The following is a 22,573-nucleotide window of genomic DNA, read 5'->3' on the forward strand; positions in this document are numbered from 1 at the left end:
ATCATTGTCTTGAGCAAGGTTGTTAGCTGTACTGCCCTGTAGGAGTTCAATCCACCACAAGTGGGTGTTCTTCTGTTACAGGGTAGATGCTCTCAAATCATACCATATGTTTTGCTCCACTCATATATTTTTAGTGGGACTCCTAAACTCAACATAATCAGTGCGAAGGTGAATTGCTGTTTCTTCAACCACCTCATCTCTGCCCCTACATCCTCAGGATCCTCACTAGTGTTCATAACAGTGTTTGCCATTTGAATACAATTAATTCTGTATTGTTCTTTCTGCATTTTAACCTGTTCAATGTTCAAAACCTGAGCACAATCTTTGGTAAAGGTCATCATTTCCAGCCGCAATGGCTTGTCCCTCTTCTGCAGCACGGCTATGTAAAGTGGCCTTCTATATTTTCTAATATACATCAGAGTTTCAGTGTATAAAGTCTCAATGGGTACCCTCCGATGAGTATCTGGTACCATAGCTGCATCACGTCAAACGGTGGGGTTAAGAGCTAGTATCTTGGTGGGCCACTTAATGATGACCTTTCACACTTTTTGCTCAACTACATCCATGGTTGAGTAGTGACAGGGGACCACCATTTCCATGGTTCCCTTGCCGCTGCGTCTGCTCTTTCTTTATTGGCCCTGTGCCTCCTTCAAAGGTGTTTACGTTTGTAACCTGGTTCTTTTGTGCTCAGGGCATTAAAAATAATAGAAAACAGCGTAACTGTCTCGTCTGTGTCTCATCCCTCCCTAGTAGCTTAGTGAAGACACTTGGCACAGTGGAACCTAAAAAATTAGAACATTGGACAAATGGATTAGGCCCTTCTGGAACAACTGAACCTTCTCCCACTCTATTTCCCAGGCCTTCCCTGAGCCCCAGGTGTCCCTCTGCCATCTTATCTTCTCTGCTTAGAGTGCAGATCCCACCACTGCCACCATATGTCAGCGCAAGCTACATTCAGCACTGCGTTTTCGCTTGGGCCACCACTGTGGAGAAGTCAGGGACGACCCTGCATTGATATTGATATTTTAATTCTCCAGCATGGGGTCTGGCATGGATTCACATGCTCATGAAAATTCCCCGTCGTCTGGCCGGGACTCCTCGGTAAAGAAAAAATCAGTATCAGTTTCGTTTCTGATCTGTCTTTCTTAGTAGTAACCAATCACTGATCTCTGGGTCATAATGCCCCCAGCCAATGACTGCCCTCTACCTAAGCCCCTCCCCTGGCAGCCAACCTCATATTTTTACCGCACGTTCAAGTGTTGGGAGTCCTCGTGTTTAGCTCTCGAGATTTTACTACGTTTTCACGTTTATTCAGGAGATTTTTCTCATTTTTTCAGTTAATCGAGCCTCAAGCTCCGCTGTTTCTACTTCCGATAACGGGGACCCATTTCGGAATTGTTTTACGCCCCTCAAGGGTGAAGTTTTCGTCGAGTTACGCTTCTTGGAGGATTCCAAAAGATCTGTGGCCTACCTCAACGGACATGGCCCAGGACAAGGGAAGCTCGACGCCCGGATCCAAGCTGTTCAGGAGCTGCCCAGGATGCGGATTGCAAAATGTTTTCAAGGAGGATGAGCATTCGAGATGTCTCTACTGTCTTCATGAGGACAAGATGCACGTGGAGAAGGACTGTGCGTTCTGCAAGAACCTGTCGGAACGGACCAAACAAGATCGTCATTCCCGCCTCGCTGCCTGGCTGGAGAAGGGCACAGCAGGTGAGAAGGCAAAGAAAAAGTCTGAGTGGTCTTCTAAGTCCTGTGAGGGCGCCCGGCGACGGGGGCCCAAAAGAAGGCCAAGCACCACGAGTCCGCGGTCACCGGGAGCGCTGAAAGGTTGGGCTCCTCGGCTGCTAGGCAGGGTGCGACTTCCCCGGCACAATCAACCACGAGCCAGTGCTCTGGTTCGGGGAAGAGGAAGTCAGAGAACCCGGGTAAGCTTCTGGAGAGGCCCCAGTCGATCTCGAAGGGAGCCGAGGGGGAGCGAGGCGATGAACCTCCCCCCAAAGCGAAGGGCCAGGATGCACCTAAGGTGGCGAGGGCCTTGATCCACCCGGCAAAGGCCTCTATCGAGGTTGTCGTAGCGGCCCTGGCGAAGCCGGCAGAGACTACGCCAGTGGAGGCGGCCTCGGGGCCCAGAGTTTCCCTGCCGCTGCAGAGTGAATCCTCTTTCCAGACCATCATTAAGACCCCGGTGGAAAAAGAGGGGGGGCCGTGGCCATTACGGACTCGGATTCAGCCTCCGAGGAGGATCCGGTGGAAACCGTGAAAGGCCTCAACGAGAGGTTCATAGGCCTCAATGAGAGGTTCAAGAAGGTTCGATCCCAGGGGATGGTTCCCGCTGATGTGATCGAGGATAGCGACAATGGCGACGACGAGGGCCCAGTGGAGCAGCCATCCCGTCCGTCGCAGCCATTACCCGAGCCTCAGGATAGCTCGGCGGCCATTTTGTTGGCGATCCAATCCTTATGTACTGAGATAAGGACGAGGTTACCACAGACCCTGGCAGAGGATCCAGAACCAGGCCTGTCGGGAAGCCCTCCGAACAAGCGGAGGAGAGTCCACCCCGCTCTGCCCTTCTGGGCCCTTCTGGGCAACTGGGCCTGTGGACCCCTCATCCCCCTCGCTAGACCCTAGAGAGGATATGGCGATGGATACAGCGACGGGGACGGAGGACGACGGTGGCGATGACACAATGGACATCCCGTCATCACCCACCCCTCGGGCTTCTCCGCCTAACAAAATTGGCTCTTTTCGCACCATGATAGCCAGGGCATCCAAGCTCTTCCAGCTCTGCCCTGAGGAACAGAAAAAGGAAGGTTTTCTTTACCAACAACGAGAGGCCAAGAGAAAGACGGTCCTCGCGATGCCGTTGCTCGACGACATCTGGGACAAGGGGCTGTCTATCCTCAAGAACCCTTCCACGACACCCGCCAAGAGGGACAGGTACGAGAAGAAGTACCGGGTCCCCGATGCCGCCCCCTTGTGCCTCAGGGCCCAGCCCACGCCGGACTTTGTCGTCTCGGCAGCGGCCAAGAAGAAAGCAGCGGGTGCGGCGGCTTCAACTTCCACTTCCCCGCCGGACAGCGAGGGCAAGAAGTTGGACTCCATGGGACGACGAGTCATCTCGTCGGCGGCGACGACGATTAAGGCGGCCAATGCCTTAGCGATTGTGGCCCGTTACAACAGGGAGCTTTGGTTCAAGATAGCTCCTCTGCTAGACTTCCTACCGGACGACAAGAGGGCGGAGGCCCTACAGATTCTGCAGGAAGGAGAGGTGGCCTCGGATCACGCCATAACAGTGGCAACGGACATTGCCGATACTGGATTTCGCCAACTGGGCAACGGGGTTTGCCTCCGACGACGAGGATGGCTCAAGGCGACGGACTTTCGCCAGGACGTCCAGACCAGAGTTTTGGACATGCCGTTCAATGGCAACAACCTGTTTGGAAAGACGGTGGATGAGTCCTTCCAGGCCATCAAGACAGACACGGAAACAACTACATCCATGGTTGAGTAGTGACAGGGGACCACCATTTCCATGGTTCCCTTGCCGCTGCGTCTGCTCTTTCTTTATTGGCCCTGTGCCTCCTTCAAAGGTGTTTACGTTTGTAACCTGGTTCTTTTGTGCTCAGGGCATTAAAAATAATAGAAAACAGCGTAACTGTCCCGTCTGTGTCTCATCCCTCCCTAGTAGCTTAGTGAAGACACTTGGCACAGTGGAACCTAAAAAATTAGAACATTGGACAAATGGATTAGGCCCTTCTGGAACAACTGAACCTTCTCCCACTCTATTTCCCAGGCCTTCCCTGAGCCCCAGATGTCCCTCTGCCATCTTATCTTCTCTGCTTAGAGTGCAGATCCCACCACTGCCACCATATGTCAGCGCAAGCTACATTCAGCACTGCGTTTTCGCTTGGGCCACCACTGTGGAGAAGTCAGGGACGACCCTGCATTGATATTGATATTTTAATTCTCCAGCATGGGGTCTGGCATGGATTCACATGCTCATGAAAATTCCCCGTCGTCTGGCCCGGACTCCTTGGTAAAGAAAAAATCAGTATCAGTTTCGTTTCTGATCTGTCTTTCTTAGTAGTAACCAATCACTGATCTCTGGGTCATAATGCCCCCAGCCAATGACTGCCCTCTACCTAAGCCCCTCCCCTGGCAGCCAACCTCATATTTTTACCGCACGTTCAAGTGTTGGGAGTCCTCGTGTTTAGCTCTCGAGATTTTACTACGTTTTCACGTTTATTCAGGAGATTTTTCTCATTTTTTCAGTTAATCGTGCCTCAAGCTCCGCTGTTTCTACATCCGATAACGGGGACCCATTTCGGAATTCTTCTACGCCCCTCAAGGGTGAAGTTTTCGTCGAGTTACGCTTCTTGGAGGATTCCAAAAGATCTGTGGCCTACCTCAACGGACATGGCCCAGGACAAGGGAAGCTTGACGCCCGGATCCAAGCTGTTCAGGAGCTGCCCAGGATGCGGATTGCAAAATGTTTTCAAGGAGGATGAGCATTCGAGATGTCTCTACTGTCTTCATGAGGACAAGATGCACGTGGAGAAGGACTGTGCGTTCTGCAAGAACCTGTCGGAACGGACCAAACAAGATCGTCATTCCAGCCTCGCCGCCTGGCTGGAGAAGGGCACAGCAGGTGAGAAGGCAAAGAAAAAGTCTGAGTGGTCTTCTAAGTCCTGTGAGGGCGCCCGGCGACGGGGGCCCAAAAGAAGGCCAAGCACCACGAGTCCGCGGTCACCGGGAGCGCTGAAAGGTTGGGCTCCTCGGCTGCTAGGCAGGGTGCGACTTCCCCGGCACAATCAACCACGAGCCAGTGCTCTGGTTCGGGGAAGAGGAAGTCCGAGAACTCGGGTAAGCTTCTGGAGAGGCCCCAGTCGATCTCGAAGGGAGCCGAGGGGGAGCGAGGCGATGAACCTCCCCCCAAAGCGAAGGGCCAGGATGCACCTAAGGTGGCGAGGGCCTTGATCCACCCGGCAAAGGCCTCTATCAAGGTTGTCGTAGCGGCCCTGGCGAAGCCGGCAGAGACTACGCCAGTGGAGGCGGCCTCGGGGCCCAGAGTTTCCCTGCCGCTGCAGAGTGAATCCTCTTTCCAGACCATCGTTAAGACCCCGGTGGAAAAAGAGGGGGGCCGTGGCCATTACGGACTCGGATTCAGCCTCCGAGGAGGATCCGGTGGAAACCGTGAAAGGCCTCAACGAGAGGTTCATAGGCCTCAATGAGAGGTTCGAGAAGGTTCGATCCCAGGGGATGGTTCCCGCTGATGTGATCGAGGATAGCGACGATGGCGACGACGAGGGCCCAGTGGAGCAGCCATCCCGTCCGTCGCAGCCATTACCCGAGCCTCAGGATAGCTCGGCGGCCATTTTGTTGGCGATCCAATCCTTATGTACTGAGATAAGGACGAGGTTACCACAGACCCTGGCAGAGGATCCAGAACCAGGCCTGTCGGGAAGCCCTCCGAACAAGCGGAGGAGAGTCCACCCCGCTCTGCCCTTCGTGCCCGCGAGGCCTGTGGACCCCTCATCCCCCTCGCTAGACTCTAGAGAGGATATGGCGATGGATACAGCGACGGGGACGGACGACGACGGTGGCGATGACACAATGGACATCCCGTCATCACCCACCCCTCGGGCTTCTCCGCCTGACAAAATTGGCTCTTTTCACACCATGATAGCCAGGGCATCCAAGCTCTTCCAGCTCTGCCCTGAGGAACAGAAAAAGGAAGGTTTTCTTTACCAACAACGAGAGGCCAAGAGAAAGACGGTCCTCGCGATGCCGTTGCTCGACGACATCTGGGACAAGGGGCTGTCTATCCTCAAGAACCCTTCCACGACACCCGCCAAGAGGGACAGGTACGAGAAGAAGTACCGGGTCCCTGATGCCGCCCCCTTGTGCCTCAGGGCCCAGCCCACGCCGGACTTTGTCGTCTCGACAGCGGCCAAGAAGAAAGCAGCGGGTGCGGCGGCTTCAACTTCCACTTCCCCGCCGGACAGCGAGGGCAAGAAGTTGGACTCCATGGGACGACGAGTCATCTCGTCGGCGGCGACGACGATTAAGGCGGCCAATGCCTTAGCGATTGTGGCCCGTTACAACAGGGAGCTTTGGTTCAAGATAGCTCCTCTGCTAGACTTCCTACCGGACGACAAGAGGGCGGAGGCCCTACAGATTCTGCAGGAAGGAGAGGTGGCGTCGGATCACGCCATAACAGTGGCAACGGACATTGCCGATACTGGATTTCGCCAACTGGGCAACGGGGTTTGCCTCCGACGACGAGGATGGCTCAAGGCGACGGACTTTCGCCAGGACGTCCAGACCAGAGTTTTGGACATGCCGTTCAATGGCAACAACCTGTTTGGAAAGACGGTGGATGAGTCCTTCCAGGCCATCAAGACAGACACGGAAACAGCCCGAGCCCTAGGAGTCAGCAACGGCGGCCCTTTCGGAGATCTGGAGGCAGACAGGGAGCCTCTGACGGATCCAGTGGCGGCTCTTCTACTTACCGCCAGGCGGCCCGCTCCTCGTCCCAGGAGGCCTACAGAGGCCGCGGCAAGCAAGGAGGGTCTCGCCACCGTCGGCAAGGAGGCCAAGGTGGCAAGGCCTCTTCCAAGCAGGACTGAACCGGCCGTAGCGTTGGGCCCCAACCAAAGCACCCCGGTGGGAGGTCGGCTGACGAGGTTCGTCAGCGTGTGGGAGTCCATCTCCACTGACCGTTTAGTGCTGGACACCCTGGCCTGCGGACACTCGCTGGAATTTCAAAAGAAGTGTCCTTGCATTCCTCCCGTGGCCAGGAAGGAGAATCACGTCCCTCAACCGCTGTTGGAGGTAAGGGCGATGCTGAGGAAGGGTGCCATCGAGCTCGTCCCCAAGAGGCTCCGGGGCTCCTGAGTATACTCAAGATACTTCCTCGTCCGAAAGAAGACAGGCGGTTGGCGCCCCATCCTGGACTTGCGTCGGTTGAACAAGTACATCAGGGCACAGAAATTCAGGATGGTCACCCTCGAGCATGTGCTGGGACAGCTGGAGGAGGGCGACTTCCTATCGTCACTGGACCTGGAGGATGCTTACTTCCACATCCCCATTCTAAAAGGTCACAGAAAGTTCCTCAGATTCGTAGTCCAGGGGTGTCACTACCAATTCAGAGCCCTGCCGTTCGGATTAAAATCAGCACCCAGGGTATTCACCAAGTGCCTCGCACCTGTGGCGGCGCGGCTGCGCCTGCAAGGGATCCACGTCTACCCCTACCTGGACGACTGGCTAATCCATGCAAGGTCAAGAGAACTCGCCGTCGAACACACAGCAAGGACTGTCCGCCTACTCACAGAGCTGGGATTCGCCATCAACTACCCCAAATCCCATCTGGTCCCGTCAAAGGTGGCACTGTTTCTAGGAGCGAAGCTCGATACAGTGAAGCGATTGGCATCTCCATCGGAAGAAAGGACGAAGGCCATTTTGGGCAAGGTGCAGCGCCTGTTAGCCACGGATGTGGCCAGAGTGAGGTCCATCAAGTCCCTCCTCGGGATGATGTCCTCATGCATCTACTTTGTGCCCCTTTGCAGACTTCGGATGCGTCAGCTACAAGAGTTCCTCGACGCCCGCTGGACTCAAGCGGCGGGCTGCTTAGAAGACAGGATCCCGCTCGACGAGGAGTTCCGTCAGGCAATTCTATGGTGGGGTGCCCGTGCGCACCTCTCGGCAGGCATGGACTTTCAGGCCCCAGCGTATCAGGAGACGGTAACGACGGACGCCTCCCTGGAGGGATGGGGGGCCCACACCAGAGATCTCTACGCAAGAGGCCTCTGGCTCCCGGAGGAGAGGTCTCTTCACATCAACATCCTGGAGCTACGAGCCGTGTTCTGGGCGCTCAAATCGTTCCTTCCGTCCCTCAAGGACAAAGTTGTGAGGATCTTCACCAACAACACCACCACGATGTTCTACATCCGGAAGCAGAGAGGCACCAGATCCCCAGCCCTATCCAAGGAGGCCCAGGATCTGTGGCACTGGGCCGTCGCCCAGGGGATTTTTCTGTTTCCTTTCCACCTGGCAGGAATAAAAAACACCATCGCTGACTCACTCAGCAGGGAGCTGCAGTCGTGCCACGAGTGTGAACTACGCCAGGACCAGGTGGATTGGCTCTTTCAACGGTGGGGCAAACCCCAGATTGACCTGTTCACGACAGTGAAGAAATCCAAGTGCCAGAGGTTCGCCAGCAGGTTCGCCTAGCCGAAGAGCATGGGCGATGCTTTCTCGTTCCCTTGGGACGCCCTGTTCCTGTACGCGTTCCCTCCGTTGCCGTTGCTGCTCCGTCTCATCAACCAGCTCAAGAGGTCCAGGTGCAGGATGATCCTCGTCGCACCGGCATGGCCGAGACAGATCTGGTTCCCGGACCTTCTGGACTTGTCAGCGTCCCCACCTATCAAGCTGGTGACAGACGCAGGTCTTCTCTCCAGAGAAGGAAGCGCCATTCTCCATCACGACCCGGAGTCGCTGAACTTGCAGGTCTGGCTCCTGCAGCACTAGAGTTTGGAGGACACGATATCCCGGCTGACTGCAGAGAGGTTTTTGCAAAAGCCAGGGCGTCCTCAACTCTCAAATGTTATGGACATAAGTGGAAGAGGTTCTCTGTCTGGTGCCGTGCACAGAAGATTAACCCTCTGCGGGTTACGGCCCCTCAAATGTTGCCGTACCTACTGTCACTGGCCAAAGCTGGACTGGCTCATGCCTCCATCAAAATACATCTGGCTGCCATTTCCCGATACACCAGTACTACAGGACGGGCGTCCTTGTGGTCTCATCGCCTGGTGAAGGAATTTATGAAGGGACTATTCAGATTGTTCCCGCCGGTGAAGGCCCCTGCCCCACCGTGGGAGCTAAACGTGGTGCTGACCAGGCTCATGGGGGCCCCATTCGAGCCTATGCACTCGGTGCCGTTGAAGTTCCTGTAGTGGAAGACAGCATTTCTTGTGGCCATCACCTCTGCACGATGAGTGGGAGAGATCTAGGCCCTATCTTGCAAGCCTCCATACTTGACTTTTCACGACACAAGAGTGGTGCTGAGGACGCACCCCTCCTTTATGCCCAAGGTGCCGTCGGACTTCCACCTCAACGAGCCCTTGGTGTTGCCAGTTTTCTTCTCGTCGCCTTTGTCTCTGGCTGAGAGGACTTTGCACTCTCTGGATGTGGTTAGAGCGCTGAAGTTCTACGTGGACCGCACAAAGAGTTTTCGGAAGACGTCACAGCTGTTTGTGAACTTTGGACCTGTGAATCAAGGGAAGGCTCTCTCAAAGGCTTCCATTTCCAGATGGCTCTCCGGCTGCATCATGCACTGTCACCGGTTGGCAAACCAACCGCTGCCCGGCCGTCTGAGAGCCCATTCGACCAGAGCGATCGCTGCTACCACAGCGTTCCTGTCTGGTGTGCCCCAGCTGGACGTCTGCAGGGCTGCTACGTGGAAGTCGACGCATACCTTCACGAGATTCTACTGCGTCGATCGGGACTCCAGGGAGGAGTCCAGGGTCGGCCAAGCAGTGCTGCGCAACCTGTTCGCTTAAGGTGAGCCTGTTGAGGAGGTAAGAGATGCTTAATGTTGACTCGTTGTATTGCTTAATGTTGAGCCTTGTGCCACCTCCCGTGGTTGTGCATGTGTATACTGCTATGTATTCTTATATTCATGAGCATGTGAATCCATGCCAGACCCCATGCTGGAGAAGGAACAAGTTACTGACCTGTAACTGTTGTTCTCCAGCATGGGTCTGGCATGGATTCACATGCAAACCCTCCCTCCTTCCCCTCTGCGGCTCTTCACTTGGTCATACTGCCACTTTACGTGCTACCAAATCTGAGGTGGCTGCCAGGGGAGGGGCTTAGGAAGAGGGCAGTCATTGGCTGGGGGCAGTATGTCCCAGAAATCAGTGATTGGTTACTACTAAGAAAGACAGATCAGAAACGAAACTGATACTGATTTTTTCTTTACCGAGGATTCCCGGCCTGACGACGGGGAATATTCATGAGCATGTGAATCCATGCCAGACCCATGCTGGAGAACAACAGTTACAGGTAAGTAACTTGTTCCTTATATCGCACTCATACACATGTGTTTCAGAGCGCGACGAGGCAAGGGAGAGGAACAAGGGAGTACAAAAGCAACGTTCTTACTAGGCCTAGTGATATTGAGAACGTGCAAATGCATGGGAGAGGGGAAAGGGGAAAGTGCATGGGATGGGGAGGGGGAGAAGTGGAAAGTGCTGAGCAAAGAAAAACAGATAAATAAATGAAAACATAGTGAACAGCAATAAGCAGTGATAGTGCAGCCAGCAAATGGCAAGTTCTAGGTATAAGGCAACAGACGGGGTGTGTCTAATAAGTGCAGAAAAAAAGGGGGGCTGTATGGCAACAGATACAGACCCCAGTGCAAGGGATGACCAGGAGGAAGTGCGGGTGTCTCCGAAAGTTAGAGGGTAAACCAAGTTCACGGTGCCAAGACAGAGCAGATCAGCAGGGCAGAGGAGGGGCAGAGGCAGAAGCAAAGAGGAAGGTCTTCAGATGCTTCCGGAATCAGAGATGGTTCTCTTCAAGTTTCAGAGTGGCAGGGAGGCTGTTCCAGAGGGAGGCCCCAGTCGAAGACAGAGATTTACCCCCAGGTCGTGTCTTTGAAAAATGACGGACCCTGTTGGAGTTAGAGGTAGAGGAGCAAAGAACTCGGGAGGGAAGGTATTTAAAGAGGGACAGCTGAAGGTATTTTGGACCCAGGCCCCAGAAAGCCCTGTGGACGATCCAAAGGGTTTTAAATTTAATCCTTGCAGCCACTGGGAACCAATGGAGAGATTCCAGGGCTGGAGAGATACGATCCAAGGGCTTAAGGCCAAGAGCAAGTCTCGCAGTCCTGTTCTGGATGAGTTGCAAAGGGCAGAGAGTAGAAACAGGTAGATTTAGAAAGAGACTGTTACAATGATCAAGCCTAGAGAGAACCAGGGCTTGAGAGACAGTGAGCTTCTGGGGGATAATGATATTGATATTTTATTTCTATTGCGCTCGTACACAAGTGTTTCAGAGCGCGACAAGGCAAGGGAGGGGAACAGGGGAGAACAAAACAGCGATCTTACTATGCCCAGTGACATTGAGAATGCCAAAGTGCATGGGAGAGGGGGAGGGGAAAAGTGCATGGAAGGGGGGAGAAGTGAAAAGTGCGAAGCAGGGGAGAAACAGATAAATAGCAATAAAGGCAGCAAACAGTGGTAGTGCATCCAGCAATTTGGAAGTGCTAGGTTTAAGGCAGCAGACAGGGTAGGTCTGATAAGTGCAGGAAGAAAAAGGGGGGGCTGTATTGGTACAGATACAGACCCCAGTGCAAGGGGTGGCCCGGAGGCAGTGCGGGAGGGTATCGGGGTGAGCAGTTATCTGGGCCCGGAGGACAGAGGGTGGCCAGGTGCACAGTGCCAAGAGAGAACAGATCCGCTGGGGAGAGGGGGAGCGAAGGCAGAAGAAAAGAGGAAGGTCTTGAGGTGCTTCCGGTACCGGAGATGATTCTCCTCAAGTTTTAGAGTGGCAGGGAGGCTGTTCCAGAGGGAGGCCCCAGCCAAAGACAGAGATCTACCCCCAGCTTGTTTCTTTGAAAAACGACTGACCCTGAGGGAGTTGGAGGTAGAGGAGCGAAGAGCTCGAGAGGGGAGGTATTTGCGGAGGGAAAGTTGAAGGTATTTATACAGACAGAGTGGCAGGGAGGCTGTTCCAGAGGGAGGCCCCAGTTGAAGACAGAGATCTACCCCCTGCTCGTTTCTTTGAAAAACGACTGACCCTGTTGGAGTTAGAGGTGGAGGAGCAAAGAACTCGGGAGGGAAGGTATTTAAAGAGGGACAGCTGAAGGTATTTTGGACCCAGGCCCCAGAAAGCCTTGTGGACAATGCAGAGGGTTTTGAATTTAATCATTGCATCCACTGGGAGCCAATGGAGAGATTTCAGAGCTGGAGAGATACGATCCCAGTGCTTGAGGCCAAGGACAAGTCTTGCAGTCCTGTTCTGAATTAGTTGCAGAGGGCGGAGAGTTGGGGCAGGTAGATTTAGAAAGAGGCTGTTACAATAGTCCAACCTAGAGAGACCCAGAGCTTGGGATACCATCAGCTTCTGGGGGAAGGAGAGGAAAGGCAGAGTACCTCTGAGGAGGTGCAGTAGGAAATTTGACTTTTTAGAGACCTCAGAGATGTGGGCGGAGAAGGAAAGGGTGGAGTCAAAGATTACCCCGAGGTTCTTAGCCTTGCAGGTGGGGGTAGGAGGAGGGCCAAGGGAGGCCAGCCAGAGAGTGAGGGGAAAGGTTGGTGAAGGTGTGCCGATGAGGAGGATCTCCATCTTGCTGGCATTCAGACAAAGATCATTGGCGGCACACTAATCTTGAATGGCAGTTAGGCTATCAGAGATGAGAGAGGGAGAGGAGGTGGCAGAGGGCAGCCTGAAAATGAGTTGAGTGTCGTCAGCGTAGCACTGGAAATTTGAGCAGAAAGTGGCAATGCAGTGGGCGACAGTTGCCAGGTATTGGTTGAAAAGCCAGGGCGAGAGGTTAGACCCCTGGGGAACACCACAGGTAGAGAGGAAGATAGATGAAAGGAAGGACCCAAGTTGGACCTGGGAGGGTCGATCTGAGCGGAAAGAGGTCAGCCAGGCAGGAGCCTGATCAGTGATACCCAGGTTTTCATGGAGACAGTTGAGCAGGATGGTATGGTTGACCGTTTCGAAGGCAGAAGAGAGATTGAGGAGGATGAGACAGAGGGAATGTTAGAGTCAAGGTTGGAGAGCAGATCTTCACAGATGTTCAGGAGAGCAGTTTCCGTGCTTCTGGCAGCTCTGAAGCCAGGCTGGTGGTCATGAAGACAGCCAACAGAATTGGAATGAAGGTTAAGCTGAGAGATGGCCAACTTTTCCAGGAGTTTGCCCAAAAAGGGAGGAATGGAAATTGGGCGATAGTTAGCTGGACAAGAAGGATCAGCTGTGGGTTTCTTGAGAAGAGGATGCACAAGGGAGTGCTTCAGAGGGGAGGGGAAGGGACCTGAGGCAAAGGAGTGGTTGTAAAAATCAGCAAGGGCCGGAGCGAGTGTGTCAATGTGGTCCTTGATAGTTTTAGAGGAACAGGGATGAACCTGTTTTGACAGAGCTTTCATAGATCGGACTTGTCTAGCAACCTTGTCAGGGAAGAAAAGAGTAAAGGGCGAGACGGATGGTGGGGGTGGATAAAGGAGGGTCAGCAAGAACAGATGGAGAGGAGAGAGGAGGGGTGTGGGTGGAGAGGGTGGACAGGATGTCCTAGGTTTTTTAAATGAAGTGAGAGGCAAGGGCATTGCAAAGAGCCTGGGAGGCAACAGGAGGGGTAGAGACTGCAGCAGGGTTGGCCAGCTCCTTGCAGATTTTAAAGAGTTCGGCCGAGTTGTTAGATGCCGCAGAGACACAAGCTTGAATGTGGACTCTCTTCTTGGTGAGGACAGAGAGTCAGTATTGCCTTTGTAGCAGGCGACAGGCCAGTTCGTCAGAGGATGAACAGGAAGTCCTCCATTTCCTCTCAGCCGCCCTACACTTACGTTTAAGTGTAGCTAGGTCAGAGTCATACCAGGAATTGCACTTGGCTCTGGATTTCAAACGGATCCTCATGACAGGGGCAAGAGCATCAAGAGTATCAGAAATTGAAGAGTAGAGCAGAGACAGGGCTGTGTCAGGAGGTGAGACAGCCAAAGGTGGAGGGGGGGCTGGGAGAAAGTGGCGGCAAAAGCCTCAACGGACACACGCTTCATGGGCCGGATGTCCGAGAAGGTAGGTGGCAGTGTTGGAGTAGGCTTGGCTAGGAGGGAACAAAGGGAGAGATGAGAGGAGAGGAGGGAGTGATCGCTCCAGGAGAGAGGAGTGGTCAGAGGGATGGAGAGGGGGAGGTCAGAGGAGATCAAGACATCGAGTGTGTGCCCTGCAGAGTGAGTCGGCCAGAGGGGAGGATGGACAGGGAGAGGGAGTTGCAGAGGTCACGGAAGAGTACAGAGGAGGAGCAAGGAGAGTCTAAATGCATATTGAGGTCAATAGGAGAGGCAGTGAAGAATACCTCTCAGGAGGTGCAGTAGGAGGTTTGACTTTTTTGAGACATGTAAGATGTCAGCAGAGAAGGAGAGCATGGAATCAAAGATGGCCCGAGGTTATTAGCCTCGCAGGTGGGAGTAGGAGGAGGGCCAAGGGATGCCGGCCAGAGAGTGACGGGAAAGGAGGGTGGAGGTGTGCTGATCAGGAGAATCTGTGTCTTGCTGGCATTCAGGCAGAGATCGTTGCCAGCACACTAGTCCTGAGATGAGAGAAGGAGAGGAGGTGGCTGAGGGGAGCCTGAAAATGAGCTCAGTGTCATCCACATAGCACTGAAGGTTGGAGCAGAAAATGGCAATGTGGTGGGCGAGAGTTGCTAGGTATTGGTTGAAGAGCCAGCATGAGAGATTAGACCCCAGGGGAACACCGCAGGTAGAAAGGGAGATAGATGAAAGGAAGGGGAGGTATGATCAGAGAGGAAAGAGGTCAGTCATGCCAGAGCCTGATCGGTGATACCCAGGTTGTCACGGAGACGGTTGAGCAGGATGGTATGGTTGACTGTGTCAAAGGCAGAAGAGAGATTGAGTAGGATGAGGACAGATGGGATGTTAGAATCGAGGTTGGAGAGCAGATCTTCACGGATGTTCAGGAGAGCAGTTTCCGTGCTTCTGGCAGCTCTAAAGCCAGATTGATGGTCACGGAGACAACCAGCAGAATCGGAATGAAGGTTAAACTGCGAGATGGCCTGCTTTTCCAGGAGTTTGTCCAGAAAGGGAGTGATGGAAATTGGGTGATAGTTAGCGGGGCAAGAAGGGTCAGCAGTGGGTTTTTGGAGAAGAGGGTGCACAAGAGAGTGCTTCAAAGGGGAGGGGAAAACTCCTGAGGTGAAGGAGAGGTTGCAGAAGTCAGCCAGGGCAGGAGCGGGGGTGTCAATGTGGTCCTTGATGGTTTTGGAAGAAGGGTGATGAACCTGTTTTGATGAGACTTTCATAAATCGGACTTGTCTAGAGACCCCATCAGGGGAGAAGAGAGGAAAGGATGAGAAAGAGGGAGGTGGGGTGGCTGTAAGAGGGCCAGAGTTTAAAGAAGGGGAGGGGAGGGGAGGTGGAGGGGATGAGAGGTAGTACAGGATATCCTGAGTTTTAGAGATGAAGTGAGAGGCAAGGGCCGTGCAAAGGGCATGGGAAGCGACAGGAGAGGTAGAGACTGCAGCAGGGTTGGCCAGCTCCTTGCAGATTTTAAAGAGTTCGGCCGAGTTGTTAGACGCTGCAGACTCACAGGCTTGAATGTGGGCTCTCTTCTTAGTGCGGATAGAGAGTCAGTATTGCCTTTGGAGCAGGCGACAGAACAGTTTGTCAGAGGATGAACAAGAAGCCCGCCATTTCCTCTCAGCCACCCTGCACTTACGTTTAAGGGTAGCTAGGTCTGAGTTATACCAGGAATTGCACTTGGCTTTGGACTTCAAGCAGATCCTCAGGAAAGGGGCAAGAGCATCAAGAGTATCGGAAAGGGAGGAGTAGAGCATAGACAGGGCTGTGTCAGGATGTGAGTCAACCAGAGGAGGATGGGGGGTCGTGAGGTGGAGAAAGCTTCAACTGAAACATGCTTCATAGGCCGGATTTCCAAGAAGGCAGGTGGCATTGATCCCCTGACCCCTCTACTCACTCTGTGATCCTGATCCCCTCCACTTCAGAACTGAAAATGGGATGAGGGCAGACTTGCACTGGCCCTCTGGCCTCACTCTTTTGAACTTATCACCCAGCACAGATCACCAGCCTTGTTGAGGGTACTTGATATGTGCAGAGATGGGTTGACCAGCAGTCAGGCCCCTATTCTAATCACTTACTCACGCTAGATCATTCAGTTGTCTTCCACTTACACTTTTATCTGAAAAGAGACACTGCCAGCCCTGAGGTTAACAAGCAAGGATTCTTAATAAAATTACCAAAAAGCACAAGTGGCTAGCATGGGATGCTCCAGTGAGGCTCTACTCACCCCAACCCTCCTGCACTCTAGCTATATTAGACACTCCTCTAAGCATGTCTGAATCCTAACCCACTCTACATTTTTCGACTCACACATTTGTTCCTAACTTTCAGCCGAAAGAATGGCCACGCGTTAGAAGTTCATGGAGTGCCTAGGATAAAAGTCTGATAGTTCTTAACAAGTGAATTACCTACTATAGAAGAATAAGGACTGGACACCCTAACTAACTACAGTATAATATTCACTTGGTGCCAGGGGCATGGTGGGCTGACCAATGGTGGTGTGGCATTTCTTAGCTTGTCTTGTCCTACGCATTCTGAGGACAAGGGTAGCGCCTGGTGATTTCCTTCAGAGTGTGGCTCCAGGCTCCATTTCAGGGAGTGCAAATGCCTCTTGTATCATTGGTTTAAGAGAGATACACTTGTAGAGCTCCTGGGCTCCTGTGCAATAGGAATGGGAAGGGTTCTTTCAAGGAGTGACTTAGGAGGGGTCCTTGGAGCATTCACCTTCCACCAATGACTATGGGTCCCTGCAGATAGGAATAGCTGGTACCATCCAGCATCTTCATTTCCCCTTTTGAGCCCGCCAGTCCAATCTCTTGTGAGTGATGCCTCTGTTTTCTTGTATGGGGGTCCGGTGATTCATCTGTCTGGTGGGGGCCAGAGCCTCTTGCTACACAGTGCAGTCAGCACTTTTCCTTAGGCCCACTTAGAATGATCACAAAAGATAGCGTCAGTTGGGTTCACCCATAACTTCATATTATATATATAAACTACACCATTTGTACTTTCAATCGATGCCTTAAATGTATTTCTAATGACACATGGTGTTCAAACCTCTATAGGACACAAGGCTATGCCTCAAAACACAGTTGACAGCCCCCATAAACATAACTGCATAAAACAATTTGGGAATCATTAACAGACAACTTTGAATACTTTTGAAGTTCCGTCTGGTGGAGGTGGTGGGCAAAGCCACAGGAGGGTTCCCCAAGAACACTTCCTTTTTGGTTTTGCTTGAGTAGATATTGTCGGATGAGGGAAATACTGCATCCTCATGCACTAAGAATGAGACATCCGTATGACCAGCCTTTCTTCTGATGACTCACTTAAGAACACGTGAAGATGCCCAGAGGGAGCATTTGGTTTGTCCAGTGGATGTAGCAGAGGATATTTAAATATTTTTGAGTCACATTTTTCTACTTGCCAGGCACACCGCTCTGGTTAAAACTGGACTACCTCCGAATATAAGGAAGTTATTGATTTATTTGCATTCTAGTCTGAAATCATTTTACACTCTTTAAACGGTATATGGTATACCTAGTTTGCATTATTTAGTTTATTACAAGATTTGCTGCAGACTAAGGAATCATTTCAAGGGGGCGCTGACACTTTGCACTTTACACTGCTGATTAATTTCCTAATTGATTTTCAGGACTCCGAAAGTAGGATATCCACTTTATATTGAACTATTCACATTTGAATAAAGAAGAATTAAGACTCATTCCATAAGAATTTACAAGTTCAGGAAAAGGACCTAATTCAAGAGTTACCTTGAATGACAGAAATACATCTTCTGATGGAGAAGCAAAGTGTTTTGCATGCCCAAAGTCGTTTAATTGTTACATAAGGTTTATGCAACAAGGATTAGACCACATACACTGGCTTTGCCCAAGATGCCCAATAGTGCAGTGTCTTGGCATACAGACATTGTGGTTGAGGTGGTTGAGGCGGCATCTGTATTCATATAACAGTCTGAAGAGTCTTTGACTTTCTGTGGTCCTGACAAGACATGTCAAATGCACATATCATTGGACTGTTATGCAATGTGCCTTCCTAGAAGTCAAGCAGTTACTACTTTTGTCATGAATACGCCAGAAGGCTAAATGCCTCCAGTTTGCATTGGTTAAAGGGATTGCTGAACTGTTTGCTCCAACCACTGGAGTTGTGAGGACGAACCTATTGGAAGGATCTGACAGGTGTGTCAGTGGCAATGCATCAATGGATTTGTAAGTGGAGCACAACTAAAGGCAGAGCACTGTAGTTCAGTGGAGAGGAGACATGTACGTGTGTGTGCTTTTATTAGTGTGGTCAAGGGGGAATGGCTAAGAATTTACAAGTCCTAGAAAAGGACCTAATTTAAGAGTTATCTTGAATGGCATAGAAATAAATCGTTTGATGGAGCAACAACGTTTGTTGCCCTCCTGTTTGTGTGGTCAAGGTGGAATGATTAATGATCAAATTGTCTCATAATATTTAAGAATATTAGATGGTGTATACCGCAAAAAAGAGGATAAGAGTGTGTCTAGTTGAGAATATGCAACCTTTGAACACCATATGAAACGTCTCTTTAAATTTAACCATTTTTAAATCTAAAATCTAAAATATGTTTCTTTTAAGAATTAGTAACTATAAGATGAATATGTGATATAAGAATGAACTAGACATTTGAAATGCAAACAAGTATAGAAGTTCAAGAAAGTGAATTTTGGTTACACCCTGCCACTGCTCAAGATGTCACATTTCCAAGCAAGAAAGATACAAAAAGTAAACCCTTAAAAAAAGAACAGATCACAGTTTGGTCCTAATATCGTTTGCAGGTAAAGTTTTCTGTCTCTACCCCGAAGAAATAACATACAAGGAAATGAAGCAACTTTTACCTGCTAAAGTTGAAGAGTGCAACTTAACCTCAATGGTCCTTTTCTTGAAGAGAATGGCCATAGCAGGACTACGCCACTGTGCCTTCATCAACAGGCCACGTATGTATTTACACTTTACTTTGCCTTTATATTTATTTGTAATATGAATACATTTGTTTACCCAGGAGAAACATCTGTTTTTGTATTAGCTCATCAACGATAGCAATTCTTCCATGATAACATATGTGAGTTAGTGTAAAGTTATCATCTGGGCTCTTTTTCTCTGTGGTTCACATTGGTTCCAAGTTCTTATGTATGTTTTGGGTGATGTGGTGAACCGGAAGAAGGAGTCGGGATAAGATGTGACATGTTGAAAGGTGTTTATTTAAATGATAAGAAAACGTCTGTCTAGCCCTATCGCTATGAAGGAAATTCCCTACCTAACAAACTAAAACTAATGGTGCATGTGAAATGTCCAAAAGAAATAGTCCATAGTCTAAACCCTACTTACTATCTGGCCCTACCACTTAGAAAATCGTAACAAAAATATAAACCAGAGCAATAGCCTCTTTTCCTGGGTTTTGCTCGGTCCAACTACTGGGATCTCTTTCCTGAGAAGGTTTTAAAAGTTCTTCAGTTTCTCACAATGCTATCTTCCAGCATTCAGGCTTTTAACGGCATGTCTTAGATCTTTATAAAGTTCTGAACATTCCCTCCTTTATGTGGAAAAGGGTCTCCTTAATACAATTCCACCATTTCTGACTTGATTTTTAATAATGTTCCCTTTTGGGGTTTGAGCATGTGAACCCATCAGGTCTTCTCTGTTCCCATGCTTGCTTGGTATGTTTTAAATTTCCAGGGCTACCCAAAGCTGTTTTGTCCTCAAATAGGCCTGCTTTATTGAGGCCTCTATTGGGCGTCTGCTCGTTCGGGTTTTCCGGGCTCACGTAATGTTTTTGGCTTTCCCAGCCTTAGATATCAAAGTCTCTCTTTCCTGGGCTCGGATGGGCATCAGCCTGTTTGGGTTTTCCCTAAACCTTTCTGGCTTCCTCAGCCTTGGCTACATCTGTTCGCCCCTCTCAGTATTACCTCTTCCCTTGTCTTGGCCCTGCTCAGCAGCTGAAGCACTTCTCTGGCAGAGATCAAGGATCCGATCTCTCTGCTGCGGTCGGGTCTCGGCGTCTGTTAACGGCCCCAGGCTCACCACGGCTTCCGTGTGGTTGTGCCACCATGCGAGGCAGTCTCTTCACTGTTTCCAAGACTCTCTTGACTTCGGCGTCATTGCCGTCCAGGGCAACAGCCTTCCAGCGTCTTGCTAGCAATATGCTTGCTCCCCACGCTACCACTGGCTCTGTGATTATTCGTGGCTGTGCCCCTCCAGGACGACCTCCCGTCAGAGGCTCGCCTCTGTGTAGGATTCTCTTTTGACCTCCATTCCAAGTTCCTTGTTGCTTTATGTATGTCATCACAAACAAAAGGGGTGCGTCATTACTCTTTGACTGTGGAGATCAGGCGAGATCCAGCATTACATGAAGTCAAAGAGATTGAATAAATGTCACTACCAGGGCTCAAGTCCTACAAAAAGAGGTGGGATCCAACGAATGGGATGCAACATCGCCAGAAATTAGATTATCAAGTTGATATATGCACAATTCATTGAATTGGCTTTGCATAATCACCCAAATTTCATAGGACAAATGACATAAAATCAACAATACACAAAACAAAGGGAGGATATTTTCTTCTGATAATGTTTTTGAAAACATTTAAAGGGGTGCATGTTTTAAACTCCAAAAATCAATACCAATGTTTTCTCTGGAACATGCAGTACCAAAATGGGACATACCACCTTTGGTATTAGTTATTTTGCATCAAGTTATGTAGTGCAGTGGTGAAGTATCTGCCCTGCAGTTCTGAAGACCGTGGTTCAAGCCGAGCCCCGAGATTGGTGTTAATTCATAAATTCAAAGAAGATATTCAATGTTTCTCATTTTAGCTTGGGGGACGGAGTCCACCCTCTGAAATAAGTGGGTTACTCTGCCCATCCTCGTGTACCCTCGACTTGAGCTCTGGTCACTACTGTATATGGTATTAAGTATAATTCATGGTTTTGTTAATGAATGTTGACTTTGTATTTGAGTATTTATGTAAAAGGTCATTAAGACAACCAAAGCACATTATTAATAAAATAATAATAATAATAATAATAATAATAATAATAATAATAATAATAATAATAAATGTCAATCAGGAGAATCCAAAACAGAATTAACAACAATCTTTCTGATTTCCTTGTAGGCAGACAATGTATTCTGAACATGGAGTTCCTTACAACAATGGGAGTCACTCCCAATGAGGTCTCACTGTCCCAGACCCCTAGAGAGGGACTTGTTTAGAGGGTTCTCCTGCCTAGCCTCAATGGAGGTAGCTCCCCTCTGGGGAGAAGGGGCAAATAGTCCAAATTCGCCACTGTGACCAGATACAGAAGTACATCCTTATTTTTGTGTTAAATGATACTTATTGTTGATTGAAACATAAAGATAATCCATTGTCAAATTAGCTGGAAGCTTCTAAAAGCTTTGACTCATGGACACAATTCTTAACATATGCAGAGAATTAGTACTATAGCAGTTATTGTGATGAATATGAAAAGTGAACTGTGTTTCTTCCATAAATTCTCTTCTGCTCTGGTCTTTACTAATGCAGATGTCTTCATGGATAGCATTGTACGTATGTCAATAACATCAATGCATTCTATGAGCTTCGGCTCCAATTTTGGTTGCATGCAACATTTAATAATAAGAATAAGGCCATCATTGCAAAGATAAACTAGAGACTAACCAACCAGATTACAAGAATGAATGGCAAAATAATCCTTAAAGGATGAGTAGGATTTGCTTTGTGCTGAGAGCGGTCTATGTCAGATTGTAATTCTTGAAATGTGTCATTTATTTATTCATTGTTCTTGTAACTCTCTTCTCCCTGCAAGATTACTGCAGTAGAATGCTGAGAGGGGGTGGGGGAACACCATTGAGTCGATGACATCAAGGCATTCTTTCTGTAGGCTTGTGTTGTATAAGGCTCAAGATGTATAAGCCCTGACCAGTTCTCACGATTTTTCTTTATGGCCCAATCATTCTTAGGGGCATTAGCAACTTTTTTTTTAGTGGAGGGCTAGAACATGTGCAGTGAGGTTCCGTTAGACCTCTCTACTCTACGTTTCAGTTGAGATGTGAGTCTTTAGATCTCTTTGAAAATTCCCTTTAGCATAAGTCAGCAAGAAGAGAGGTAGGGAAACCTTGTATAGGTAGGTATTTGTGGATGATGCAGAGTTTTAAACTGCATTCTTTCTTGAATCAGCAACCAGTGTAGAGTTTTGAGGCCTGGCCTGCCGGTAGATCAGGCCCCTATCAGCAAAGAAATGCCAGAATCCACAGCACCAGTACTACCGGTGCTGGGAATTCCGGCAATCCCATCACATGGAGTCCTACCAGACTCCATAGAATGGGAACTTACTGCTGTCTCCACCACTCGTAATATCCTGATAATACCGGGATATCAGGCAGCGGAGACGGTAGGGACAGTTTTTTGGTATCCTGCCCGAATTACCGTCGGGATACCAGGAAACTTGTAATGAGCCTCACAGTGTGATCAAAGATAATGCCCTATGTTTTTGACTTTTTCCACTGGTGTAGGAAGGTGTTACACTTCGCGGCAAGTGGTCTTTATGGGCACGGACCCGCTTGTGCGGCATCCTGATTCCTAACATTTCTAAGATGGAAGCTGGTGATTTTTCCCGACCTGCTGGTAGCAGTCTAGTGGTTGCACGCTCCCTTGACGTGCGGACGACCGATCACGTGATCCTTTATCCGGAAACGAAGCGACCAGTGCTTT

At 50.1% G+C, this 22,573-nt stretch overlaps 1 protein-coding gene across 1 annotated transcript in view; it reads left to right on the forward strand.

Annotated features, from left to right (window-relative positions):
• Nucleotides 1–22,573, forward strand: part of DHX32 (DEAH-box helicase 32 (putative)) — an 864,748-nt gene that overhangs the window by 375,950 nt on the left and 466,225 nt on the right. Inside the window, exon 6 of the mRNA XM_069611492.1 lies at nt 18,641–18,799. Within this exon, the coding sequence (XP_069467593.1) occupies nt 18,641–18,799 (159 nt within the window). The remainder of the gene's footprint in view (nt 1–18,640; nt 18,800–22,573) is intronic.

Source organism: Ambystoma mexicanum, chromosome 8 (assembly GCF_040938575.1).
Source record: "Ambystoma mexicanum isolate Mex_15411 chromosome 8, UKY_AmexF1_1, whole genome shotgun sequence".
NCBI classification, from domain to species: domain Eukaryota; kingdom Metazoa; phylum Chordata; class Amphibia; order Caudata; family Ambystomatidae; genus Ambystoma; species Ambystoma mexicanum.